At 43.5% G+C, this 24,753-nt stretch overlaps 6 protein-coding genes across 6 annotated transcripts in view, besides 1 other annotated feature; 5 read left to right on the top strand and 1 right to left on the bottom strand.

Moving 5' to 3' along the window:
• Positions 1–11,765: 11,765 nt before the first annotated feature.
• CG15225 (uncharacterized protein) lies at positions 11,766–12,579 on the bottom strand. The gene has a single exon (NM_137672.2). The coding sequence runs from the start codon at positions 12,550–12,552 to the stop codon at positions 11,875–11,877; it is 678 nt and encodes a 225-aa protein (NP_611516.2). The 5' UTR covers positions 12,553–12,579; the 3' UTR covers positions 11,766–11,874.
• Positions 12,580–13,368: 789 nt separating this feature from the next.
• On the top strand, positions 13,369–14,099 carry CG43668 (uncharacterized protein). Its single transcript, NM_001274181.2, has 2 exons — positions 13,369–13,944; positions 14,000–14,099. The coding sequence occupies exons 1-2, from the start codon at positions 13,423–13,425 to the stop codon at positions 14,018–14,020; spliced, it is 543 nt and encodes a 180-aa protein (NP_001261110.1). The 5' UTR covers positions 13,369–13,422; the 3' UTR covers positions 14,021–14,099.
• A 314-nt stretch (positions 14,100–14,413) lies between these two features.
• CG43677 (uncharacterized protein) lies at positions 14,414–15,316 on the top strand. Its single transcript, NM_001274180.2, has one exon. The coding sequence runs from the start codon at positions 14,467–14,469 to the stop codon at positions 15,019–15,021; it is 555 nt and encodes a 184-aa protein (NP_001261109.1). The 5' UTR covers positions 14,414–14,466; the 3' UTR covers positions 15,022–15,316.
• Positions 15,317–15,359: 43 nt separating this feature from the next.
• Positions 15,360–16,266, top strand: CG43667 (uncharacterized protein). Its single transcript, NM_001274179.2, has one exon. The coding sequence runs from the start codon at positions 15,385–15,387 to the stop codon at positions 16,006–16,008; it is 624 nt and encodes a 207-aa protein (NP_001261108.1). The 5' UTR covers positions 15,360–15,384; the 3' UTR covers positions 16,009–16,266.
• Positions 16,267–16,343: 77 nt separating this feature from the next.
• Positions 16,344–17,366, top strand: CG43666 (uncharacterized protein). Its single transcript, NM_001274178.2, has one exon. It carries the CDS (start codon positions 16,390–16,392, stop codon positions 17,242–17,244), a length of 855 nt encoding a protein of 284 aa, NP_001261107.1. The 5' UTR covers positions 16,344–16,389; the 3' UTR covers positions 17,245–17,366.
• Positions 17,367–17,512: 146 nt separating this feature from the next.
• Positions 17,513–20,527: a mobile genetic element.
• Positions 20,528–22,344: 1,817 nt separating this feature from the next.
• CG44666 (uncharacterized protein) overlaps positions 22,345–24,753 on the top strand; it is a gene marked incomplete at both ends in the record, with an annotated part of 3,225 nt that continues 816 nt past the window's right edge. Inside the window, 1 exon segment of the mRNA NM_001370028.1 lies at positions 22,345–24,752. Within this exon segment, the coding sequence (NP_001356965.1) occupies positions 22,345–24,752 (2,408 nt within the window).

Genomic DNA, 24,753 nt, shown 5'->3' with positions numbered 1-24,753 from the left:
CCCGCGAATATGTATCAAAATTTCATATAATATCGAGCGAAATTTATATTTGCTCAATTTATGGTGCAATTATTTGAACATTTTCGCCATATATTTCGATTTTGGCGGTCAAAGTCATGCTGTTCAGTTGCATTATTGCAAGCAGCATTTATCTGGCTTGTAGAAATATGTTCCGCATTGTGGCCACATCAAACCGAAATGAATGCCCTCGGCCCATTGGCCCATCAGCCAAATAAAAATAGTGCACAGGCAATGAAAATCCACATTCGTACCCATAATGAACTGGTCGAGGGGGTAGGGGGGTGCGCTGAGCAAATAAAGTGCTGAGTATTCAGTGCAATTACATGGAGATGGATACAATTTTGCTGTGGGTTGTGCAGTATATAGCTCCTGATGGGTACTCTACCACTGAGGGTATAGCAGACTAGCTCGACTGTTGAGTCGATCATTTTAGGATAAAATCCTATGCAGTACGTCCTATGTTCATTGGACCATTGAAATCATTGTTAAGTCTTTTGAATCGCTAATATGAGTATTAGTATTCAACTAACTGAGAATTTGATGCTGGGTAGATTGTATAAGTTACTAATTACTCGTGATTAAGGAATCACGCATAGTTCTACGCAATTGTAACCATATTTTCGTGAAAATCGCTATTGTACATTTTTAGCATTCGGATTCGGAGTTCCGCATAACAATGGAACTAGAGAATTCCGACGAACTATTTCGCTGGCCGAGTTTCTTGGCAAAGAAAGCGCCATTGTTCGGAATTCCGGAAATCGGACCTGTTCAAACCACCGAATTTCCGGCGGCTTAACGCCGAGTGCATCGCCATTGGTTCAGACCAATTATTTTGCATTCGTAATTAGAAGTTGGTGGCAATGGTAGTTTATCAGGCAGGCGAAAGTTTGCGCCGGCGAAATACTATAGTTATTTGAAACATGGAAATTAAATGATTGTTAACTTGTGCGTGCCGTTCGCCGGCATTTTATGCTCTCTTAAATTTTGCATTAGTGCCACCCGAAACTTTTCCCGTTTTTCCCGAAATGTCGGGAAGTGGGCGCCTTTTGCGGCGGCCTTGTGTGTGGGTGGAGTGGGTGTGCTGGCGGTAGTTGCAAAGTTCATGTTGCAGTTGCAGTTGCACAGAGTTGCCGTCGCCCCAGCGAAATTGAATCAAAGTGTTTGTGTTGCGTCTCGTGAGCAAACAGGCCACAGAGATTGAGCGACTCTAATGACACGGCCACGCCCACGCGCCATAAATGGTGGGCGGTGCCTGTGTCTTTGTGCCCGATGTGTATCTGTGTGTGCGTGTGTGTGTCTGGTTCCGGCTTTGTTATTGCCTTGGTGTGTTAACAGTTTTACAAGCATGTCGCAAACAGCTTCTTACAAGCAAGTCAAGTGGAGTTGTCAACTTGGGCTTCCCCCTCGATTTTTACTCGAACTAGGGGAGTACTACTAGACTTTGCCAGGGAGGTGAAGATTAGAATTGTTAATAAAAGGCATAAATTCAAGCAACTATCGACGAAGCTGAAGATAGGCTTTTATTTATTTATGTTTTCTTATTGAACAAGCACTTTGTAATGCTCGTTTATGTTGTACATACTTTTGGCACTTCACTAACTTTACGACCAAATGTGAAGAATTGCATTGTGTTGCCCCATCATTATGCCCTCAATTGTACTTCACTGACATTAAAATGTACTCGTACCCTCTCCACAAAACTTTGGTTTTCGGAACGTTAAATTTACAATGTAATTACAGCAGAAAAGCAGCACATACATAAATAATTTGGAATACGAGCTGCAAACGATGTTGTCAATTAAAGCAAACTGGGTTCAATGCATTGTTTATACGTGGTATATATGGTAGGGGTAGCTCTTAGCGAATCTGCACTGTATTATCCCCTTAATAGGCCCCTTTGTGTGGGGGCATTAAAGCAAATGCGAAACAATTGCCACATCGACACTCGATGGCGCTCATTTGCGGTCGTCCTGCGACTCGTTCTGCACTTTTCTCCGTTCCGTTTATTGCCATCAATTATTTATACATACAATTATTCTTCTACCTTTGCTGGCGGAAACTCGTGTCCTGTTGCCGGTTGCCAGTTGCCTGCTGCCAATGATCCTTAATCGTACTGGAGAGCGGAGTGCAATTACCAGCCCTTTTTGTGTGCCCCATTTGTTTTTTTTTTGTTTTTTTTTTGGCTTTCCTTTTGCCGAACGGCAAATGGCTCTCTTGGCCTGGCCCAATTAAATGTGACTGGATGACTGGCTGTAAGCCAAGTGCTCGCTGCACCTTACAACTGACTCATAAATCAAACTTGATTAATCGGGGTCAAAGCACGAAGAAAATGCCCGACGCGAAGAAAATGGTTTCGTTTATTAATTATTGGTTGCGACCCTTGAGCGAAGATTACGCATACGCCGTGTGTCTTTTGTTTGTAAATACCTTTTGCCGTGAGTATTTCGCGCTCGGCCATTCGATTTTAATCATCTGCAAAATCAGCTTAAATGTATCAACATGTGTGCAAATGCGTGTGCTTTTCCGCACTTTTGTCGCCTCAAGAGAATCAAATACACACACTCGCACGCAATCTCTGAAAATATTCACCTTTTTTAAGATTGTTTTTCTCGCTGGCGGTTGCCACGTGCTTTCCTCACATGTTTTTATGGGTTTTCCCCAACATTTTCTCGTTTCTTTGTATGGGGTATTTTTAGAGATTGCAGGGATATCGTTTTTATGTTCGCTTTCTGATCTTTACTGCACATGTCAAGCTCGCAATGGTTTTACCTTCTAACACTTAAAGTGGTCTTGGCTTAAACTTGGGAGTCCACAGAATCAGAAATAAATAATCTTATTTCCAATACGTGGTATTTCCACTGTCGTGTCCCGAAATCAAGCTTATTTCGTTTCTTTTCTTTATTTGCGAGTTTTCTTTCTTGGCTTTTTGCTGCATTTGGCTTAATTGGAAACGAACCTAATTTTGTCGGTTCATTTAAATTTTCAACTTTGATGACGGGCACACATGTGTGAGGCATTAGTATATAGGCGATGTGGATTGGGTCGAAAAAAAAACACACACTCAGTTTATTCCGAAAAATTAATAGAAACAATTTTGGCCAACAAATTCCAATGATTGTTTTTAGCTTTTCCGGCCGGAAAGTATGAACAGCTGCGGCGGAAACGAGAAGAAAAAAAAAAGAGATTTTCAACTTTAGAGGAGAACAGTGAGCCCTGCACGGTGATTCGCTAACCTATATAGAAGAGGAATCTACGACTTTTTGTTTTGCTCATACATTTTGCTTTTGCATTTCATTTTGCGATCTGGCATCTAATGATATGGAAATAATTATTGATTGTATTGCCCACTCACACACACACAGAGCTTCAAGTTGCGCGCAAATATATGTGTATATATATTGGATATGTATAATGTATTATATTCTCCATTGGAGCTTAATAGATGTTGGCGCCTTCGTGCGTACATTTCAGTTATCCTTAAACTTTTCCCTGCTGCCAGCACATATACACGTATGTATGTGTCTGTGGGCTTGGGTGTGGTAAAAAGCAGAGTCCTGAAAACGGAAAACAAGGCAAAAGCTGTTCGTTTGGATGAATATATATGGCAAGCCATTTGCAAATAAATTGAATGCTCAATTTCAATAATTTTGCATACTTTCTGGCGCAGACAAAGTTGTTTCTAATCCATTTCGACGGGCGTTCGAGGGAAAGAGCGATGCTCTAGCTTTTGCTTATTACAAATCTAGTTGGGTGTGAAATTTGCCAAGTCCTTGGCTTCTCATGTGGGTGGTGTTGTCTAAAAATATTCCGGCACGCACATCTGTAAAATGCGCAAAATCATGATTAAAAAACTTTTCCTGTCTCGAAGCAATTAAAGTTTGTTCTTTGGGCTATCAAACTGATTGCATAACTATTGCTACCCAGTTCTAAGGTCACCGTCTAGACGGCACTTCGGTACACATCGAGTTGGCTTCGCTATTTCTAGTCCTCTACGCATTTAATGATATTGACAAGTGGATTGAAGGGAGTGGGTTGCACTACCATCCTTTGGGCGACCTTGGCGTAAGATTTCCCACGCTTTCCCCCGAGAAAACAATCCAATTGAGATCCATACACTGGCATTTAGTATACATAAAGTCGTGAGAGGGGAGCTGGCTTGTAGTGCACAATTTCCAGTGAATCGTAACGAAATCAAATGAACGAATGAATGAATGGAAGTCGGAAAGGGGAGACGAGCGCGGGCTCTGAATGCAGGCTCGAATGTACTGCACATGATTGTAATATTGTAAATTTTATTCGTTATTTTATTTACATAAATTTCCCCCGGGAAATTGCACAAACACATGGACAGTCGACTGCATGAATATCCTTGCACACAATGCTGATTCTGAAGGGGGGCAGGCCTATGAACTCTTCGTCGCTCCATGTCCTTCGTCCTTCCAATACCCATGCCTGAAATATATGTATATGTGGTGGCTCAAGGACGATACCAAATTGCCATGGGTTTTGTGGCCATCAGAATTCCTAGTTAAAACCATTTGAACAGAATGAAAAATGCGTTGTTCCATGGAACGGAAAAATTACAAGAAAATGCCAGCATAATAGAGGCTTTCTTATACTACATTTTTCGATTTAACTATTGTTACAAATTATAAAAAGAATGTTTTTAGAATGTATTTTCAGCCAAGCATGTAGCTAGCTTGTTTTTTGTTGCCTTGCTTGACCCTAAAAATATGTATTTTATTCAGATATCGAATGTACACAGAAATTCCCCTGTAATTTTTAAAAATTTTCGCTAAGTGAACTTACTTTGGGGAGCCACAACGAGGCCAAACCTTTTAATTTGTAGCGTAACCAGACGCTATATGTATGAAAGTTTCTTGAGCGTCCATCTTTCCCTTTGGCTTGTCAGCAAAAAGCTCATATGATTTTCTCGTTTGAATGTTTTTTTTTTTGTGTGCAAATAATTGCCGGGCACACGAGATGTTTGTTATTTACAATTCGCAGTAACTGTGTGTGTGAGCCAAACTTACCTCTGGGAAAACCAAAAAATACATTTGCTTCTCTGTTTTTCCGACCCAGCCCCATTTACCCACAACTGAATGTCGGCCATGCAGCGTAGATGCAATTAGGGTTAGTTTTCCACTGGCGGTTCTAAAGAATAAAAAGTGGCCCAGTGGGCGGGAGAATTCCGTAGAAGAACGTTTCCTCTGGCAGCGGCTTCCGTTTTGCGCCCGCACGTTTGGAGTGGCAACAAGTGCCACTTGCACTTTGACTGACGCGCCAGCTTCTTGGCTGGTTTGCCCGCTGGTTTGGGCCAGCTTTTCTCTTCTCTTGGCCCTGCTTGGCAACTGCTAAAAAGTGCGCAAAATTAAGTGCCTGGCTGCTGTCTAAAAGGTGCTTCACCCGCTCGAGTGGCCCAGGAGCTGGAGGAACTGCGCTCATATTTAGCGGCTTTAGACATTTACAGACTCTGAAAGGCAAACGAGCCAAACCCATTCCACCTCTCCGTGGCCCGCAGCTTGACTGCATCCAACTATGGACTGGATGGCAGGAATTGGGCATAGATGCGTTGATGGGGCAAGCATTTGATGTTGACACGAGTGCACCGGCATGCACTAGAAAAGTGTTTCCAAAAAAAAAAAAATAAGACAAAAATCCATCAAGCGGAAATGAAGATATTTGGTATAGGAAATTTCAAATGCTAGTTGTAGGTATATATCGATTATGAAGAAAGAACTGTGTTGTAAACGAAACTTGCCATATAGAAAAGAGTTGAAATAGGGATTTCATAATTTTATAAGTTTAGTTCAAGTCTAGGTTGAAATTCCGCTGCTTTTCTCCCATGGTGCAATGCAGGTGAATCGGTATGAGGACTAGGAAATTGAATTTCGGGCCAGCGCTCGTTGTCCTGCGGGGTCGCCAGTTGCCAGGTGATTAATTGCGTGCAGGGGACAGCTGCTGCGGCCTCCGGCGGGTGTTGCGGAATTCCCGAGGGGGATGCCCCGGGAAAACATGACACACACGTGCCGCGCTCGAAAAAATCATTTTCCACGTATTTTTGGGCAGATTTATACGTTTTTCCGTTTTTCCACAGCAATTACAAGCAAAAACGGCAAAACAAGCCAAACAGAACTATAAAATCTTCATAGGCCATCAAATTGTCTAAAAATAAATCTAAATTCCATATCGCCAGATCAATATAAATATGTTTTAGTTATATCAATAAATGACCTGCCCTAAATGGTTTTACCAGCGGTGTCAATATGGCTCTTAGCTAACCTACAACGAACTGTGACCTTACTTTTAGTTATTTTAGGGATTATACAATAAATACATGTAACCCAATAAAAAAAGATACAAAAAAGTTTAAGATTTAAATAATTTAAATAAAAGCTTATTTTATATGTTGCAAAAGTGATTTTTTATTGTTTGGATTTTCTAAAATATTATGTAATCAAACTATTATCAGATTCATTGCCGTTCTTTCCGCTTAAAAGACAATTAAGTTTTCAATTAAGCAAGCATTTAATTATTTTCATTTGCGCAAACCGACGAACCCTGCGTTTAGCTTAGGGCATTGTATTTATAAAAACATTTTCAAATGAATTGCCCGACTGTCTGCGCTTGTTTTGCGGCATCACAATGGCCATGCGGTTCCTGCCGCCGCCCGATGCCCCATTCTCCTGCCCCAACCGAATGTCGCCGTTGTTGTGCCACCTGTGTCCAGATGCTGCTGCCTTTCAGCCCGATTTCGATTTCTATATTCGGACTAGCAAATTTTTTTTTTGCGTATTCTTCGTTTAAGGTGGCAAAGCCAGCCGAAAATGTTTGGCTGTCTGATTTATAGTCAATTTGTCTTAAATTATGCATGTGGCAGGTAGCTAAGGGGCGCAGATAATGGCGGAGCGGAGCGCTGCAGTGGCACTAGGATCTTGGCATTTATCATATTTTATCACTGCCTAAATGCGTGCCATAAATAATTCGTTCAGTTCTTTTCCGACACTGGTTTAATAGACTGAAGAGCAGTTACCTGTAACGCCGAATGCCGCATAAATTTAAGCCAAAGCCACAAGGTTGGCTCGTAAAACTCGCTAATAATTTGTCAACTGCCGGAGGGGGTGGTGTGTTTGGGTGTTGGGGGGGGGGGGGATGGTGTTGGTTCATCGGCATTTATAGAGGTGCATTTGGTCTCATTTTGTTTGGCGGTCTTCGCAGCGCCACCCTTTTAAGCCAGCCGATTATCCCGATTCCCCAAACAGCCCAATTCGCTCAATTAAGTTGCACTTGCAACACGATTCACCATTCTGTGGGCAAAGTGGGCGGGGCAAATAGTAGTCCATGTGACCGTTTATTGGTTGCGTGTACTTTTGTTAAGCATCCTTGCCTCAGAGTACGGGCAGCAGCACTGCTGCAACCATTTATTCACTTGGACCCCATACAGTCGTAGTTGCGCTGACCGCTAATTACAATCTCATTGGCAGAGAGCAGAAACTAATTAGCTTGTTTATCGAGTTCGTGTGGCAGCCATCGTAGTTACTCAATATTAATTTTCAGGCTTATCCCATTTATCTGCCCCTCTGATAGCCAATTATTGAATTGTTTTCCTAGCTGGAAATTCTAGCCTCATTTACCGCACATGCTGCCCATTCAGCCGGCGCCTTCAAGTGTGCCATGAAATAATTAAAACTTTGGGGCAGCTAGAAAGTAAAAAGAAAGTCACAATCCAAGCGATGGAACAATAAGAACTGTTGAGTATTCGGAACGAAACTGAAGAGCAGTTGATTCAGTTGAGAGGTTATTGTGGCCGCACTTGGCGTTTTTCTTAACAATCATAATTAAAATTGGTACATTTGATGTAATACTAGTCGGTTGTCTTTTTTTGGTTTCAAATATTTTTAATTTAATTTCCACCATCGAAACCCTGAAATTTGTGCGTAGCCCCAAAACCGTCACCACAAACACTTATACACTTGCAACGTTTTGGGTTTCGGTCGGTTTGGTGTTTTCGCAGCTGATTCGGCTTTAATGGAGAGGTGTGTGCCCTTGCACATTCTTTTGGTTATGGCCCTATTCGCGTCGTTGTTGCTGTTTTTCAGTTTTTCAGTTTTTTTCGCTTTCCTTTTGACCAGCCATTTTACCAATGTGCTGAAAATCAAGCGGTCGAGTCGTAAACATTTTTTTAATTCATTCTCATCCAACACTTGAAGGGAAACCAAGAATGTTGGCCATCAACCACACACAAGCACACAACATCAGGCTCACACCTACACACCTCTACACGCAGAGGGCGAAAGCCATTAAGCAGCTGCAGGAGCACTGTCTACACTCAGGAAAAAAATGAATTATTATTTATATGTATTTATAATTGTGTTTAAGCTACATAGAGATGCAAACTCAACTAAATGTGGCATGGTACCAGGTATGGTAAGTCATACCACAAATTTCAGTAAATTTCTTCTGCATTTTTTCTTTATGTGTACAAAGGAAGCAGCCGATGGAGCTGGAGCTGTGGAGCTGAGCAGCTGAAGTCTGGCCTGGCTGGCGTGTTGAGTGTTTGCGTTTTTCAAATTGTGTGAATTTATTTTTTTGCTGCCTTTGTTTTTATGGCGCTTGAAATTATGCTTATTTCGCCATTTCTGCTTAGCTCTTAAAGAAATTAAAAAAAGAAGCAGCAGGGCCCAAGTGAAAGTGATGAAGAGGAGAACCACGCGGCATTAAGGACCTTGAGTGTGTCTTTGTATGCGTGGTGTGTATGTGTGTGTGTGTGTGAGTGTGCCTTTCGCTTTGGCGCCTTTGCAGCACTTTGGTTTTTGTTTTCGATGCCACGAGTCCTGAGCAATAACAAAACCCCAAAGCGCTGTGTTTTCTAAAATACTCGATTGTCCTCGCTTAAGGAACACAATTTGGTGTGGAGCTCCCAAGCCAATGGACCTTTAATTTTGACACACCCCCCACCCAATCGCCAGGATATTCAACTGATACTTAATTCAGTATTTATCCGAGATGACTTTGATTTCTCGGCCACATTTTGATTACATCGACAGCAACTGGCAGAACTGTATATTCTTGTTGCCATTTGACAGCCAACTGTGGCCAAGCCTGACATTTCGACAGAATGTTGGACATTCGGACGCAGGAAAGAACGGAGGCTATTTTCAAATTGACAAGAACAGGAAAAGGAGGATGGGGACGGAATTTGCGCCAACGAGGGAATATCAAAAACTCATTACAATCACTTCTGACTCAAATTTAGCTACCAAAAATAGACCTAATGGTCCACAAGGATGGCCAACGTTGTATATAAAATACTGCTGGGGCAGAAGATGAACACGAAGATTGGTACAGGGTGGCAAAATTAATTAATGTTCACCTATTCACATTTCGGCACTGGGGCATAATTAAAACTTCAATTGCCTTTTATAGCATTGCGCAAAAAAAAATGGAATTGTATTTGATGAGATTTTCGATCAATCTTCATGTTCGTGATATGCCAGGCATTTATCTATATAAAATATATGTATCCATAAATTGTTTTTCTCCGTCTCATTTGTCTAGGCAATTTGTGTCTATAAAGCGCACAATAAAAATCGACATTAAAAGGCTGCCGTTCGTTCAAATAAATATGGCCTTGTGCTAAACGAATCGTTAACAAAAACTGGAGGCAAAAAAAAAAAAAAAAATCATAGAAAAGCATAAAAAAAAAAACGCCGGGTGGAGGACAAAATGAAATGCGAAACACTTTTTCAAAATAATTTCACACAATTAAAGTGAAAAGCCATACGCAGACGTCTATTGTCGTGAACAATGGCCAAGATGAGATGAGGGTTGGCTGAAGGAGAGTCGGTCGATTTATTTGTTGAGTGCAAATTATATTTGAAATATAAACGTACATACTATACATTCGTACACTGGGTTATACAAACAGAGCAAACTGGTGCAGCAGAACAAAAAATGCGGAATTTGTTTCAACAACGCTGGCACTCTTAATATGTTTTATATAAATGTATATACATTTTTTTTTGTTGCTTTTAAGACCTCCGCTTTGGAGGGCATTTAATTGAAGTACGTTTCGGGGGCTTCCAGAAAGATCAAATTTTTAATAACTGCCTCTAAGAGCATAAAATGCGCCAGTCACGAGTTTTTCCTTTTGAGCCGAAAAGTTGTCCTAACAATGCGAAACGCCATAAAAATGCTGGCTAAGTAAGCTCCACCGATATGGCTAACTTCATTTGTATTTCCGCTGCTCCAAGTACTTCCGTCGGTTGCCAGGCTCAAACGAGTGGCTCGCAGTCGAGATGGAACTGCCACTTGGCCAAGATACTATGGCCACCAGGGTGCCAGGCACATACACATCCATATATACATACATACATATTTACATTTGAAAGGAGAAACGGGCCCGGAAAACGTATAGTTTATGGGCAGCTGGCTAAGCCTGGCTGGCTGGTTGGCTTATTTATGGTGTCCGGGGCTACGTGCTTTATAGTATTTTATTTGTCCCTGCATATTTCATAAATTACGTGGTAATCTGCGTGTAATTGCTATACCTACGACTCACCAATAGAAATTCGTAATTACGCTCATTGTTTAAACAATCAGGCTGGGCTGGGCGCAGGCACTTCATAACTCTTAATCTTCGATTGGCCAGGATGGATGGATGGCCTCGAGTCATCGCAAACACTCATAATTGTGGGGCACCTTGGGGCACGGATTGCTCCTCCATCGGAACTCTATACACAACATATTCGGGCAAACAAATTGCGCTGTTGACCTTCGAATGGCTGGTGGTCGGTTGGCTGGGGTCGGCTGGTTAGCTGGGCAAAAGTTTTGCCTTTGACTCAATTGAAACTCACAAAAGGGCAGAGGCGGGCATAGACAACAACAACTGCTTCGGCATATTTATAGGCATTATTTCTGTACTCAAGGATTTCCAGTCAACGATTTTGGCTCGTTAGTGAACTGACTTTGCCGTGGATGCTGTTGTCCCGTTGGCCGCAGATTTATGCCGCTGCCAAAAACTTTTTTAACAACATCCGAAATTTACGATTTTCGGAACACGCAACACTGAGAGCCAAGGAAATGGTTAACTAGTCTGGCCATTCTATCGCCATCTTTTTGGATGTTTTGTTTGTCCTCCTCGCCAGGGATCTGTTTTGATTTAGTAATGGCTGGCGGACATTTAATTAGTGTCGCCAGAAAGTCGGCGCACAAGATCCCGATAAATAAGCCGACTATTAGATGACAGACGTCAACGAACAATAGGTTTCGAACCTTATCTCTATAATGAGCGCGACCACCTTTAACTGGCAATGAAGTCATCAGCCGGCCTGCTTACGACTTCATCTCACTTGGCTGGCCCACAGAAAGGGGAATTTGAATGTGTAAAGAGTGTCTCAGGGGAATGGAAAATGTTCATCGCCAGCCAAATGAAAGCTTAAACTCAGATATGCCGTTTGCTGACAATCATGTTAATGAGGCTGTCGCTGTCAATTAGGAAACCAATCTCCACGGCACCTGTGGCGACACAAAACGTTGAACCCACTGACAGCCTAACCATATTTATTGAGATTTTGTATCAATTCGAACAAATCTTGTGGGACCATTCTAAATGAATATGTCTTCAAGATGACAAGTGTGAAATGCCGCAGGGCACGTTAAATTGATGCTGGAAATTTGGATGCAAACAAATTTAATAGTGCATTTGCGAAATGGAAACTCTATGAAACTCAAGCTAAAAATTTCAATGCCACTAAAAACAAGTTGAGTGTTCGCCAATTGTTTATTCGATTAATAAATTAGAAATAAATAAATATTGAGCTGGTTTTAAATGTTGATCGAAAGATCTATAATCTACGTGCAGATGAGTCCAATACCGAAGAACTTCTTGCAAATCTTGGCGGAAGTCTCGCTGGATTCACCGGAATCGTTGCTCGGTGGTGGTAGTGGTGGTGGTGGTGGTGGGGGTGGGTAGTATGGGTACGGCGGGTAGTAGGGTGGTGGTGGTGGTGGTGGTGGATACTGTCCGTGGTTGGGCTTCTTGGTGGTGGTCGTTGTGGTGGTGGTGGTAGTCGTGTGGTGATGATGTCCTCCGTGTCCGCTATCATGTCCGCCGCTTCCACTATGTCCACCATGTCCGGGATATGGATATGGATACGGTGGTGGGGGAGGTGGATAGTAGCCGGGATAGGGGTACGGTGGAGCCGGGTACGGTGAGTAGTGTGGATAAGGCGGGTAGGGCGGGTACTTGGGTGGGTACGGGTAGTATGGCCGCTTGGTCGTCTTGGATTTCTTGGTGGTGGTAGTGGTGGTCTGGGGGAAGCTGACGACCAGGTTGCCGGCACTGCCTTCGCTGCCGAAGAGCTTACGCCACGTCGATGGATCCGCCTCGGCGTCGTTCTCCTCGACGCTATTCAACTCCTGGCTGTTCTCCACCTCCGAGTTCTGCTCAAGATTCTCCTCCAGGGGAATGGCCATTGCCATGGCTCCGAAGAGCGCCAGGCACAGGAAGAGTACCAGTTTGGTGCTCATGGTGAAGAGGGTGTTCGCTTTGAACTGATTGACAGATGGCATCAGCTGCGCTTTTATACTTGTCACATTCGCCAAAAGAAATGCAAAAGACAACCCTTTAAGTTATTGCCCATAAACATTAACCCAGTTCTTAAAAGTTTTCAAATGATATTCTGGTAAAAAGTCCAAACTTTTGCACAAAAAAAAAAAACGTCTAGTCACTTCGTCTGCCAAGTCTGCATGTAAATTAGTTTGGCTATTTAAATCAGCTCATAACACGCCCAACAAGTTACTAGCTTTTATTTGTTGAGATCGGCGTTATGGATTAGCTAGCTAACGGTTCAGCATTTTTGTTGCCAAAAACCCAGCTGGCCAGCTGAAAAGTGATTAAATCTATTTTATTACTCTGTGGCAGCTGTTGGAATAAACTTCACTGGTGCCGATAAAATCCGCGGAAGATTATCAAACGTGGAATTCTTGGGAGTAAAAACATGTCAAACATCAATTAACCAAAGAAAGTTGTTTACAACTATAAAGGGGGATAGTTTTAAGAAAAAATGTTAACTCATAAATGATTTGGCTACCAATTGAACGTTCTCTTCATGGAAAAGGTCACCTACGCAAAAGGTCACTTCCCGCGTTAACTTAATCTTTAATGTAATCTGGCGTGCCCAGAATATATGTCTTCTAGATACAAGTTGATACCGGTATATATGTCTTGGCCAACCGAATTGACTTAAATTTATAGGCGTTCGACCCCACATATCGATCCATTAATAACAATTTAGATAAGTGTTCGCCTTTGATTATATAAGAGGTGGCAACCAACAGTGCCTGGCAGAATCTTAAAAAGAACTCTCGAACTAAGAAGGCCTAACTAATAACTCCGTCATGTTAGCCACTTTGATTGGTCTTGCTCTGCTGCTCCAAGCTAACACGATTGCAGGACAGGATTACCAAGTTTTTGGATCACCTGGCGTACAAGTAATCTACCCGTCCTCATCGCAAGTTCAGGTCATTGGCGGAAGACATTTCTTACGCAACGGATTGCGAAGGAATCTCACGATCAATGCGAACGCAACTAGTCAAAATTTTCAACTTATCAGTAGCTTGAGCAACGGAAATTCAGGCAACACTCCTCTTCGGAATTTCTTAAGGTCCTTGTTTGGCCGCCAGCCAAATATCCAGTATGTAAACCTGAATTCCAGAGCCTTTAACGACGTCTCCCAGGAGCCTCTATACTGGAATCCATATCGGTCCTTTGCGAGTCCAGTGGTTTTGCCCCGCGCACGAGTTAAGACTGTAAGACAAGGTGTTCCACGACGGATTTTGGTACGGAATCTGATGTCCACCAAATCCCAGACCACCAATGTGCAATCCTTTAGGATTCCGATTCTTGAGAACGAATGGCAGGTAAGTGGGATCTGTAAATTTTCAATTGAATTGGTTTTAACTCGATTTCTTTTAGTATGACCCGACATATGTATAATATTGAGTGAACAATTGGATCAGCCTCCCCTGACTTTTCCGGACTAAAATATAAATAAAATGAAATTTTTGAGATGATGAATATTCACGTTTTACTCTGTTTTGATTTGAATGTGATGAAAATATTTTGGCAGAGGCCACGACTCGGTTATAATTATGTAAAATTCATGCTTTTTCTTGATTTGATACCTTTGATCCGAGACGATTAGGGATAGATACGCTAGGCCATCGCTCTGTGGCGGCTTAGCACGTTTATAAGTTATGCTTTCCATTAGCCAAGTCTATAAAAATTTAAATCGTGGGTTGAACCCATGTTCTCGGCTCATAGTTTTGAGCTTCAGACCATATGATGACCCCGTGAAAGATTTATAAAACTACAGAACCCAAAGGCTTCAGCATCAGTTTTGTCGAAGCCGAGCTGCGCCGTGTAGTCTTTTTTTAAATAAAATGTCGATTAAAATAGTCGGCCTACTTCTTATGTTCATCGGTCAGTCCTTGGGAGAACTCGTGCGTATAGATCTTAAAGATTTGGGCTTTCAGATCTCAAGCGGTCTTAACTCTCGCCCCAAACAATCCATCAGCAATCATAAAAACAAGACTCTGTCGGATTACAATGCCTATCTGAACGAGTATTACAGCAATCAATGGCAGCAGTTCTATCTAACTCAAGCGGCCTACAATCAATATTATGGACTTTACACAGTTTATAGTCCCTACGAAAGCTACGGACCATATGCGGTATATGATCCCTATAAATACCGTGCACACCATGGTCATCGTGGACACCGCAATCGCCCTAAGCCAACGCAGCCCCAAGCACAGTCATATCCATTCCTACAACCTCTACTGCGACGACTACGGCAATTTCTACCAATTAAAGTGCGATTTTTAACTCGAAAGAAAACCAAACCAAATCGACGGCGACGCAAGCCACAAATAAGGCAACTCCAACCATATCCACTGCAATTACAACAGCCAATTAAGTATGTGGCTAAAAAATAAACTTACACTTACTTAATTCTTTATTACCAAACAAATTGAGATTTCGTGTACATTCCTTTAGATCTATAAGCGAAAACAAAATACAAACTCTGATTTCATAGCAAAATAGGCCCATTAAAAAGCACCTGTCGCAAAGGCATCTTTGCTGCTAATTCAGTTCAAATTAACCGATAGTAAACAAATAAAACAGATAAACAACACAAAGAAAATAAAGAAAACTAAGAGAGACGCGATCTATTTCTCTGATCGCCAACTTATTAATGAACCTAAATTAGCATTTTAATATCTTACGGTGCAGACATTTGCTAAATATGCAAGCCGAATGGGCAGACAAACTTAGTTTAAAGTCGACCGCGTTTCGATATGAAACAGATCGGATTTCTACTGTGTTCAGTGGTCGCGGCCAGCCATTTGGCAAATGCAAGTGATATGAACTCGGGACAGGAGCAGATTCGAACAGCAATACCCTGGCTATATATCCTGGCGCTATCGGCAGCCCAGCCACATATACCCATCCTAAGGCCCCAAGATGAGACACCGGCTAACACGAACAGTGCGATCATGAAAAAGCCCCAGTCGGATGAGATCGTGAATTCTGATCAATCCAACAACGAGGTACGAGAGCAGTTTCTGCAAGGAATCCTTCTGGGCTTACAGCAGCCAGGATCTCCCACAATTTCGCCCGCCGTTCTATCAGACTTCATTGCCCAGGCGACTACTACCACTCGAAAGCCGGCTGTACAAAAAGATGCCGATGGATCTGATAACGATGAAGATGTTGATTATATAGACTTTAAGAATGGATCGCGCATCAAGTACGATTTGGATGATGTCGAGCAGCCGGTTAACAAAATTCTGCAGCGGACTACCAAACGTCCGGCTGCGAATCCGCAACAAAACCCTGCCCTCTATTATAGACCTCCAACTAGTACCGTTTACTATAGACCTATATATGGGCCTACGCCCTATTATTATCGAGTTGGCTAGCCTACTATTTTTATCAATAAAGAAAATAAAAATCATAGGGAAAGATGGTTTGTAAAATAGCTTTGTTTTGCAGTTGGTTCGTTAAGTAGAACTCTGCTGACTATGTTAGCCCATTAGTCTACTAAGTTATGTGAAATAAACTTTCGGTTCACTTCTGTGATTTCGCGAGCCAAAACAATAAAAATTCAAATGATCGCTTTGGGTCTCCACACCAAGCCCAGATCGCATTTTGATCTGCAGCTCGTGTTTTAGTCCGGTCCTATGTAGGTCTCAGACACAATTCAATTTATGACACCCGACCAACTGTATAAAACTGTTCGCATCATGGAGCCATCACATTAGTTCTGAACTAACCGGAGCACCGTAGAAACTCTCTTCATAATGTTGTTTAAGACCATTGGATTGGTCTTGCTGCTGACTGGCCAGGCCTGGGGTCAGTCCTTCAGTTTTCCCGTCTACACCGTGGGAAGCATAGTCTCGGCTCTAACAGGAGGAGGCGGTGGCGGAGGTGGCGGAGGTGGTGGAGGAGGTGGCTCACGTCCTAGTTCCTCAAGCAACAGCAATGCTCAAGCGGAATACGAGGCTTACCTGAATGAGTATTACAGCAGCCAGTGGCAGCAGTACTACGAGGCTCAGGCGGCTTACAACGCGTATTTGTATAGCCTTTACTTAGCCAGCCTAAATAATAATAATAATAACCAAGTGACTTCGACGACTGCTGCTCCCGACACTACATCGTCTACGTCTACGACCTCCACCGCCAATCCTACCTCTACGGCAACTCCAACAACGTCCACCGCCATTCCCACATCTACAGGATCACCAACCACTTCGACCGCTGTAGCGACCCAATCCACAACCACTGCATCTCCAACCACCTCCACAGCAGTGGCTACTTCTGATGGATCCGATACCACCTCGACTGCCGTGGCCACTCAAACCACAACAACGGCATCTCCGACCACTTCCACTGCTGTGGCACCCGCAGACACGGACACCACTTCCACGGCGGTGCAAAATGCGCGGATTCAAACCACTCCTCTGCCCTACCGCTATGTGCACAGCTCTCTGGTCAATCCCTACGATCTGCATCGCATCAGTTCCAATCAGATCTACGTCCGTGGCTCCGCAGTGGCATCAGCTGATGCACAGTCCGAGCCTGTGTATATTCCATATCAGAATATTTACCGCAGGGCTCAGCCATCTCCTTACTTCGGATATGAGGGAAAGAAATAGAAAAGCAACTTTAATGTATTTCAGACAACCAACATTTAATTTATTCAATAAAGTCAAAACAAAATCATCCGAACAACTAATGGGCTTTCTTTTGTTATATAATTGATACAAGAACCCGGGAATGGTTTATGTTTAGAGACTAAAACTCGGGTAAATGGTAATTATAAGAACTAATTAGCATTTGCACCACTGAAGGCGTCGACCGTCAGCTTGGAAGACGTAGAACTTAGAATTTATCAAGTTAATTTTAAGTATAAAGTACATGTATAATTCGATCGCCGACGTGTGAAGACGTTTTTATCGTGCTCCGCACAAAATCGGTTGTTTTGAGTGAAGTGAACGCCAAATAAAATAAACTAAATAAAAAATCTGAAAGCGAAAGAGACGCTCTATGCGATGCAAGATCGCTTAAATACATAGTGAATTGTTATCTTAAATAATAAAACTATGAGTCAGAATGACACTCGCGCCCAGCGTCAGCGCGAGCATGACGAACGCCGACTCTCAATTCAGCGCAACAACGCGTACTTCTCCTACGTCTCACCGACAATCCCAAACGCAGACATCGAGCGGTCAATAACCCATAGCCCAGGAAACCTTCTTCTACCAACAAATCAAGAAAGAGCGCGCTCCTGCTCTCCCGCTCTATTGGCTCCGACAGAAGCCCCGCTACCTCCAACAACAACAGCTGGAGAGGGACCGGCAGCCCGCTCTGCCTCGTCATCGGCTGCACCCGCTCACGGTCTGACTAAGTCAGCGAAAGCAAAACCGCTAGCAATAAACGGTACTGCTGCACTGCCAGCAAAACAAAACGAAAACGTAAACAAAAAAGCTGGGTCGACCTGGCAGACTGGAATGGACCGCTACATTACAATAAAGCGAAAGCTCAGCCCGGAAAATTCAGATTTGGGAAACAAGCCGAAAAATACACGCGATAACTCTACCTTGATCAAAAATGTAGCCCCTGCAAATACCAACAGATTTGCCTTGCTGGTAGATACCGCTGAGGACGTGCCGCTGGGATCCGTTGATATCGAACCGAAGAAAACAAAGCCTCCGCCAATATACATCCGCGAGAAGAGCACAAGCCGTCTTGTAAATACTTTGATTGGCCTTATTGGGAAAGATAGCTTTCATATAACTCCCCTCGTAAGAGGTTCTATCAACGAAATCAAACTTCAGACGAAAACGGAGGACGACTACAGAAAAGTCACAAACTATTTTACCGCACAAAAAATAGGCTTCTACACCTACCAGCTTAAAAGCAGCAAGGGCCTGCAAGTAGTCCTGAAGGGCATTGAGTCTGATGTTACGCCCGAAGAGATAACTGAGGCGCTAAAGGAAAAGGGATTTTACGCCAAAAACGTGTTCAATATCAAAAACAGAAACAGGCAGCCCCAACCACTCTTCAAGATTGAGCTTGAACCAGAAAACAAGCCTCCTAGAAAAAACGAGGTTCACCCAATTTACAAACTCCAGCTCCTTTTGCACCGTAGGATCACGGTAGAAGAGCCGCACAAACGCAACGCTCCTGTACAATGTACAAACTGCCAAGAGTATGGCCACACGAGGTCATATTGTACACTTCGCCCGGTGTGCGTAGTCTGTGGAGATCTCCACGACTCCAAACAGTGTCAAATTAACAAAGAAAATGCATGCGAGAAAAAATGTAATAACTGCGGGGGCAATCACACAGCAAACTACAGAGGCTGTCCAATCTACAAAGAGCTGAAAATCCGTCTTCACAAAAGAATGAACACGGCGCGGGCACACCAAGGATCAGCTACCCTGATACCATCAGAGACAAATCCTGAAGTAATTTTCTCGAAAGCAGCTAGTTTCGCTCCCTGGCCTACATTCAACACTAACAAGACAACATTTGCTAACGTTTTAAAATCAGGTATGACGCCTCCAACCCAAAACTCCCGAACTCCACATGAAGTGCACACAAAATTAGACACACAACAAAACTATCACCCAGCTGCGCAGCAGGAAACAAAAACTGAAGCTATGATGCAAGCCTTACAACAGAGCATGATGGAATTTATGACATTTATGAAGACCACCATTCAAGACATGATGCGTAATCAAAACCTTTTGATACAAATGCTTGTAGCCCAACAATCAAATAAATAATGGCTACCTTACGCATAGCTACGTGGAACGCCAATGGCGTTTCACAGCGCAAACTTGAGCTAGCTCAATTCCTACATGAGAAGCATATCGACGTAATGCTTCTTTCGGAAACTCATCTCACAAGCAAATACAATTTTCAAATAAGAGACTACCATTTCTACGGTACAAATCATCCCGACGGAAAAGCACACGGTGGCACCGCCATACTCATAAGGAACCGTATGAAGCACCACTTTTACAAAGAATTTGCGGAAAATCATCTTCAGGCCACATCTATCAACATTCAGCTGGATGACAACACTCTCCTTACACTAGCGGCCGTATACTGCCCCCCCCGTTTCACAGTATTAGAAGCTCAATTCCTGGATTTCTTCCAAGCACTAGGGCCACACTTCATTGCAGCAGGCGACTACAACGCTAAACATACTCACTGGGGATCGCGACTTGTGAACCCAAAAGGAAAACAGCTTTATAAGACGATAATAAAAGCCACTAATAAACTTGACCATGTTTCCCCCGGGAGTCCTACATACTGGCCATCAGACCCCAATAAGCTGCCAGACCTGATCGACTTCGCAGTTACGAAAAATATTTCCCGCAGTTTGGTTAAAGCTGAATGTCTGCCGGATCTCTCATCTGATCACTCGCCTGTACTAATTCACCTCCGCCGATACGCAGAAAACGTGAAACCACCAACCAGACTGACCTCTAGCAAAACAAACTGGCTCAGGTATAAAAAATATATAAGTTCACATATTGAGCTAAGCCCAAAACTCAATACTGAATCTGATATAGAGAGCTGCACGTGTGCATTGCAATCCATCCTTACTGCAGCAGCTCTTACTGCAACACCCAAAATAACAAATAATACAATTAATTCAAAAAAGACCAACGTACAAATCGAGCAACTCGTCCACGTAAAACGTCGCTTACGCAGAGAATGGCAATCTTCCAGATCCCCAACTGCAAAACAAAAGCTAAAAGTAGCCACACGGAAACTGGCCAACGCTCTGAAACAAGAAGAGGACGACGATCAGCGCCGATACATAGAGCAACTCACACCAACAGGCACAAAACAAAAGTCACTGTGGCGAGCCCACTCAACTCTTCGCCCACCGACTGAAACCGTTTTGCCGATAAGGAATTCATCAGGTGGCTGGGCCCGTAGTGATGAAGACAGAGCCAACACATTTGCCGCTCACCTACAAAATGTGTTCACGCCAAACCAGGCTACTAGCACATTCGCGCTACCGTCCTATCCCGTAAACCGCCATCAGCAACACACCCCAATTGTGTTTCGTCCTAAAGAAATAACTAAAATAATCAAAGACAATCTCAGCCCGAAAAAATCCCCCGGCTACGACCTTATAACACCGGAAATGATCATCCAGCTGCCACATTCTGCAGTTCGCTACATAACCAAGCTCTTTAATGCCATCACCAAACTTGGTTACTTTCCACAACGATGGAAGATGATGAAGATCATAATGATTCCAAAGCCTGGTAAGAACCACACAGTCGCTTCATCTTACAGACCAATAAGTCTACTCTCATGCATTTCGAAACTATTCGAAAAATGCCTGCTGATCCGACTTAATCAACATCTGATATACCACAATATAATCCCAGCCCACCAATTTGGATTTCGCGAAAGCCACGGAACCATTGAACAGGTGAATCGTATTACAACGGAAGTAAGAACTGCATTTGAATATCGCGAATACTGTACAGCAGTATTTTTAGACGTATCCCAAGCATTCGACAAAGTCTGGCTCGACGGCCTAATGTTTAAAATTAAAACATCCCTACCCGAAAGCACACACAAACTTCTAAAGTCTTACCTCTATGACAGAAAGTTTGCAGTGCGGTGCAACACTGCCACTTCCACTGTTCATACAATTGAGGCTGGAGTCCCCCAAGGCAGCGTTCTTGGGCCAACCTTATACCTCATCTATACAGCCGACATCCCTACAAATAGTCGCTTAACGGTATCCACATTTGCCGACGATACAGCTATCCTTAGCCGTTCAAGGTCCCCTATCCAAGCTACAGCACAGTTGGCACTGTACCTCATCGACATTGAGAAGTGGCTCTCTGACTGGCGAATAAAAGTAAACGAGCAAAAATGCAAGCACGTGACGTTTACGCTAAACAGACAAGACTGTCCTCCGCTCTTGTTGAACAGCATACCACTCCCGAAAGCAGACGAGGTAACGTACCTAGGAGTACACCTAGACAGAAGACTCACATGGCGCAGGCACATTGAAGCCAAAAAAACCCAACTTAAACTCAAAGCCAACAACTTACACTGGCTCATCAACTCTGGTTCTCCGCTCAGCCTAGATCACAAGGTCTTGCTCTACAATTCTATATTGAAACCAATCTGGACCTATGGCTCACAGTTATGGGGCAATGCCAGCAACAGCAATATTGACATCATTCAGCGAGCACAATCAAAGATTCTGAGAACCATCACTGGGGCACCGTGGTACGTTCGGAGTGAAAACATCCAAAGAGACTTAAATATCCCATCAGTTACCAACGCAATCACGGAACTTAAGGAAAAATACCATAGCAAGCTTCACACGCACCCCAACCACCTAGCGCGAGGTCTAATCCAGCTCAGCAGCCGTTCCCGTCTCCGGCGAAAGGACCTACCAACCCAGCGAATAAATTATTAGGGCCGTTTAAACATAGAACAGTTGGAAAAATAATACAACTGTTCAAAAAATACTTGTTATAGTTAAGATTTTTAAACTTATTGTTAGTTCTTATACAAGAAGATTCAATAAATAAAAGCAAAGTAAAATAAAAAAAAAAAAAAAAAATTTTATCCATTCTTTTGTTTGCGTATAGTGACATTTCATTTTTACGACATCAGTCCTCTGTATAAAACACCACGTTCTTAGTCGCTACCATTTCAGTTCTAGGCCAGACGGAGTGCCCCGCTAAACCCAGTTCGGAATGATATTAAATACCACCAGCTTTCTGCTTATTCTAGTCTGTCAGGCATGGGGCCAATCAATAAAGATAAGGATACCAGTATGGGATGCTTCCACAATATTTTCGAGGCTGACTGGAATCGGAATAAATTCAGGAAACACTAATAATCAAAATCCATCAAACCAGGCGAATAACAATCAACAGAATGTCGAATACAACGATTATTTAAATAACTATTATAATAATTATTGGGCGAGTGCATACCAAAACGTTGCTAATTATGACCCTTATGGGTATTATAGCCCGTACGGACCTTACGGATCATATGCTCCAGGTCAATACCAGACTATAACAACACCGACAGTCACACAAACAACAACTCCGATGGTTCCAACGACAACAGCGGTTATTTCAACAACTGAAACGCCGATTTGTGCAGTCTTTCCTCACCTTCCAGCGTGTCAAACATCAACAAGCGCTACATCAGATTCGACGACATCATCCACACCCATGACCACGTCCACCACAACAACCGAAAGGATAACAGCATCCACATCGTCCACCACAACTACATCAACGGAGTTGTCGACCACATCCACGGCAATTCCGACTTCCACAACTAGCGAAAGCACATCCACGGCGATCCCAACATCCTCCACAACGGACTCTACGACAACGTCCACCACAAGTCCATCAACGGAGTCAACGACAACATCCACGGCAATTCCGACTTCCACAACTAGCGAAAGCACATCAACCGCAATACCAACATCCTCCACAACGGACTCTACGACAACGTCCACCACAAGTTCATCAACGGAGTCAACGACAACATCCACGGCAATTCCGACTTCCACAACTAGCGAAAGCACATCAACCGCAATACCAACATCCTCGACAACGGACTCTACGACAACGTCCACCACAAGTTCATCAACGGAGTCAACGACAACATCCACGGCAATTCCGACTTCCACAACTAGCGAAAGCACATCAACCGCAATACCAACATCCTCCACAACGGACTCTACGACAACGTCCACCACAAGTTCATCAACGGAGTCAACGACAACATCCACGGCAATTCCGACTTCCACAACTAGCGAAAGCACATCAACCGCAATACCAACATCCTCCACAACGGACTCTACGACAACGTCCACCACAAGTTCATCAACGGAGTCAACGACAACATCCACGGCAATTCCGACTTCCACAACTAGCGAAAGCACATCAACCGCATTACCAACATCCTCGTCAACGGACTCTACGACAACGTCCACCACAAGTTCATCAACGGAGTCAACGACAACATCCACGGCAATTCCGAATTCCACAACTAGCGAAAGCACATCAACCGCAATACCAACATCCTCCACAACGGACTCTACGACAACGTCCACCACAAGTTCATCAACGGAGTCAACGACAACATCCACGGCAATTCCGACTTCCACAACTAGCGAAAGCACATCAACCGCATTACCAACATCCTCGTCAACGGACTCTACGACAACGTCCACCACAAGTTCATCAACGGAGTCAACGACAACATCCACGGCAATTCCGAATTCCACAACTAGCGAAAGCACATCAACCGCAATACCAACATCCTCGACAACGGACTCTACGACAACGTCCACCACAAGTTCATCAACGGAGTCAACGACAACATCCACGGCAATTCCGACTTCCACAACTAGCGAAAGCACATCAACCGCAATACCAACATCCTCGACAACGGACTCTACGACAACGTCCACCACAAGTTCACCAACGGAGTCAACGACAACATCCACGGCAATTCCGACTTCCACAACTAGCGAAAGCACATCAACCGCAATACCAACATCCTCCACAACGGACTCTACGAAAACGTCCACTACAAGTTCATCGACGGAGTCGTCGACAACATCCACGGCAATTCCGACTTCCACAACTAGCGAAAGCACATCAACCGCATTACCAACATCCTCGTCAACGGACTCTACGACAACGTCCACCACAAGTTCATCAACGGAGTCAACGACAACATCCACGGCAATTCCGAATTCCACAACTAGCGAAAGCACATCAACCGCAATACCAACATCCTCCACAACGGACTCTACGACAACGTCCACCACAAGTTCATCAACGGAGTCAACGACAACATCCACGGCAATTCCGACTTCCACAACTAGCGAAAGCACATCAACCGCAATACCAACATCCTCGACAACGGACTCTACGACAACGTCCACCACAAGTTCACCAACGGAGTCAACGACAACATCCACGGCAATTCCGACTTCCACAACTAGCGAAAGCACATCAACCGCAATACCAACATCCTCCACAACGGACTCTACGACAACGTCCACTACAAGTTCATCGACGGAGTCGTCGACAACATCCACCGCGATTCCAACATCTTCAACATCGGACTCA

This window comes from Drosophila melanogaster, chromosome 2R, assembly GCF_000001215.4.
Source record: "Drosophila melanogaster chromosome 2R".
NCBI lineage: Eukaryota > Metazoa > Arthropoda > Insecta > Diptera > Drosophilidae > Drosophila > Drosophila melanogaster.
This window is presented reverse-complemented; position numbering and strand designations above follow the sequence as displayed.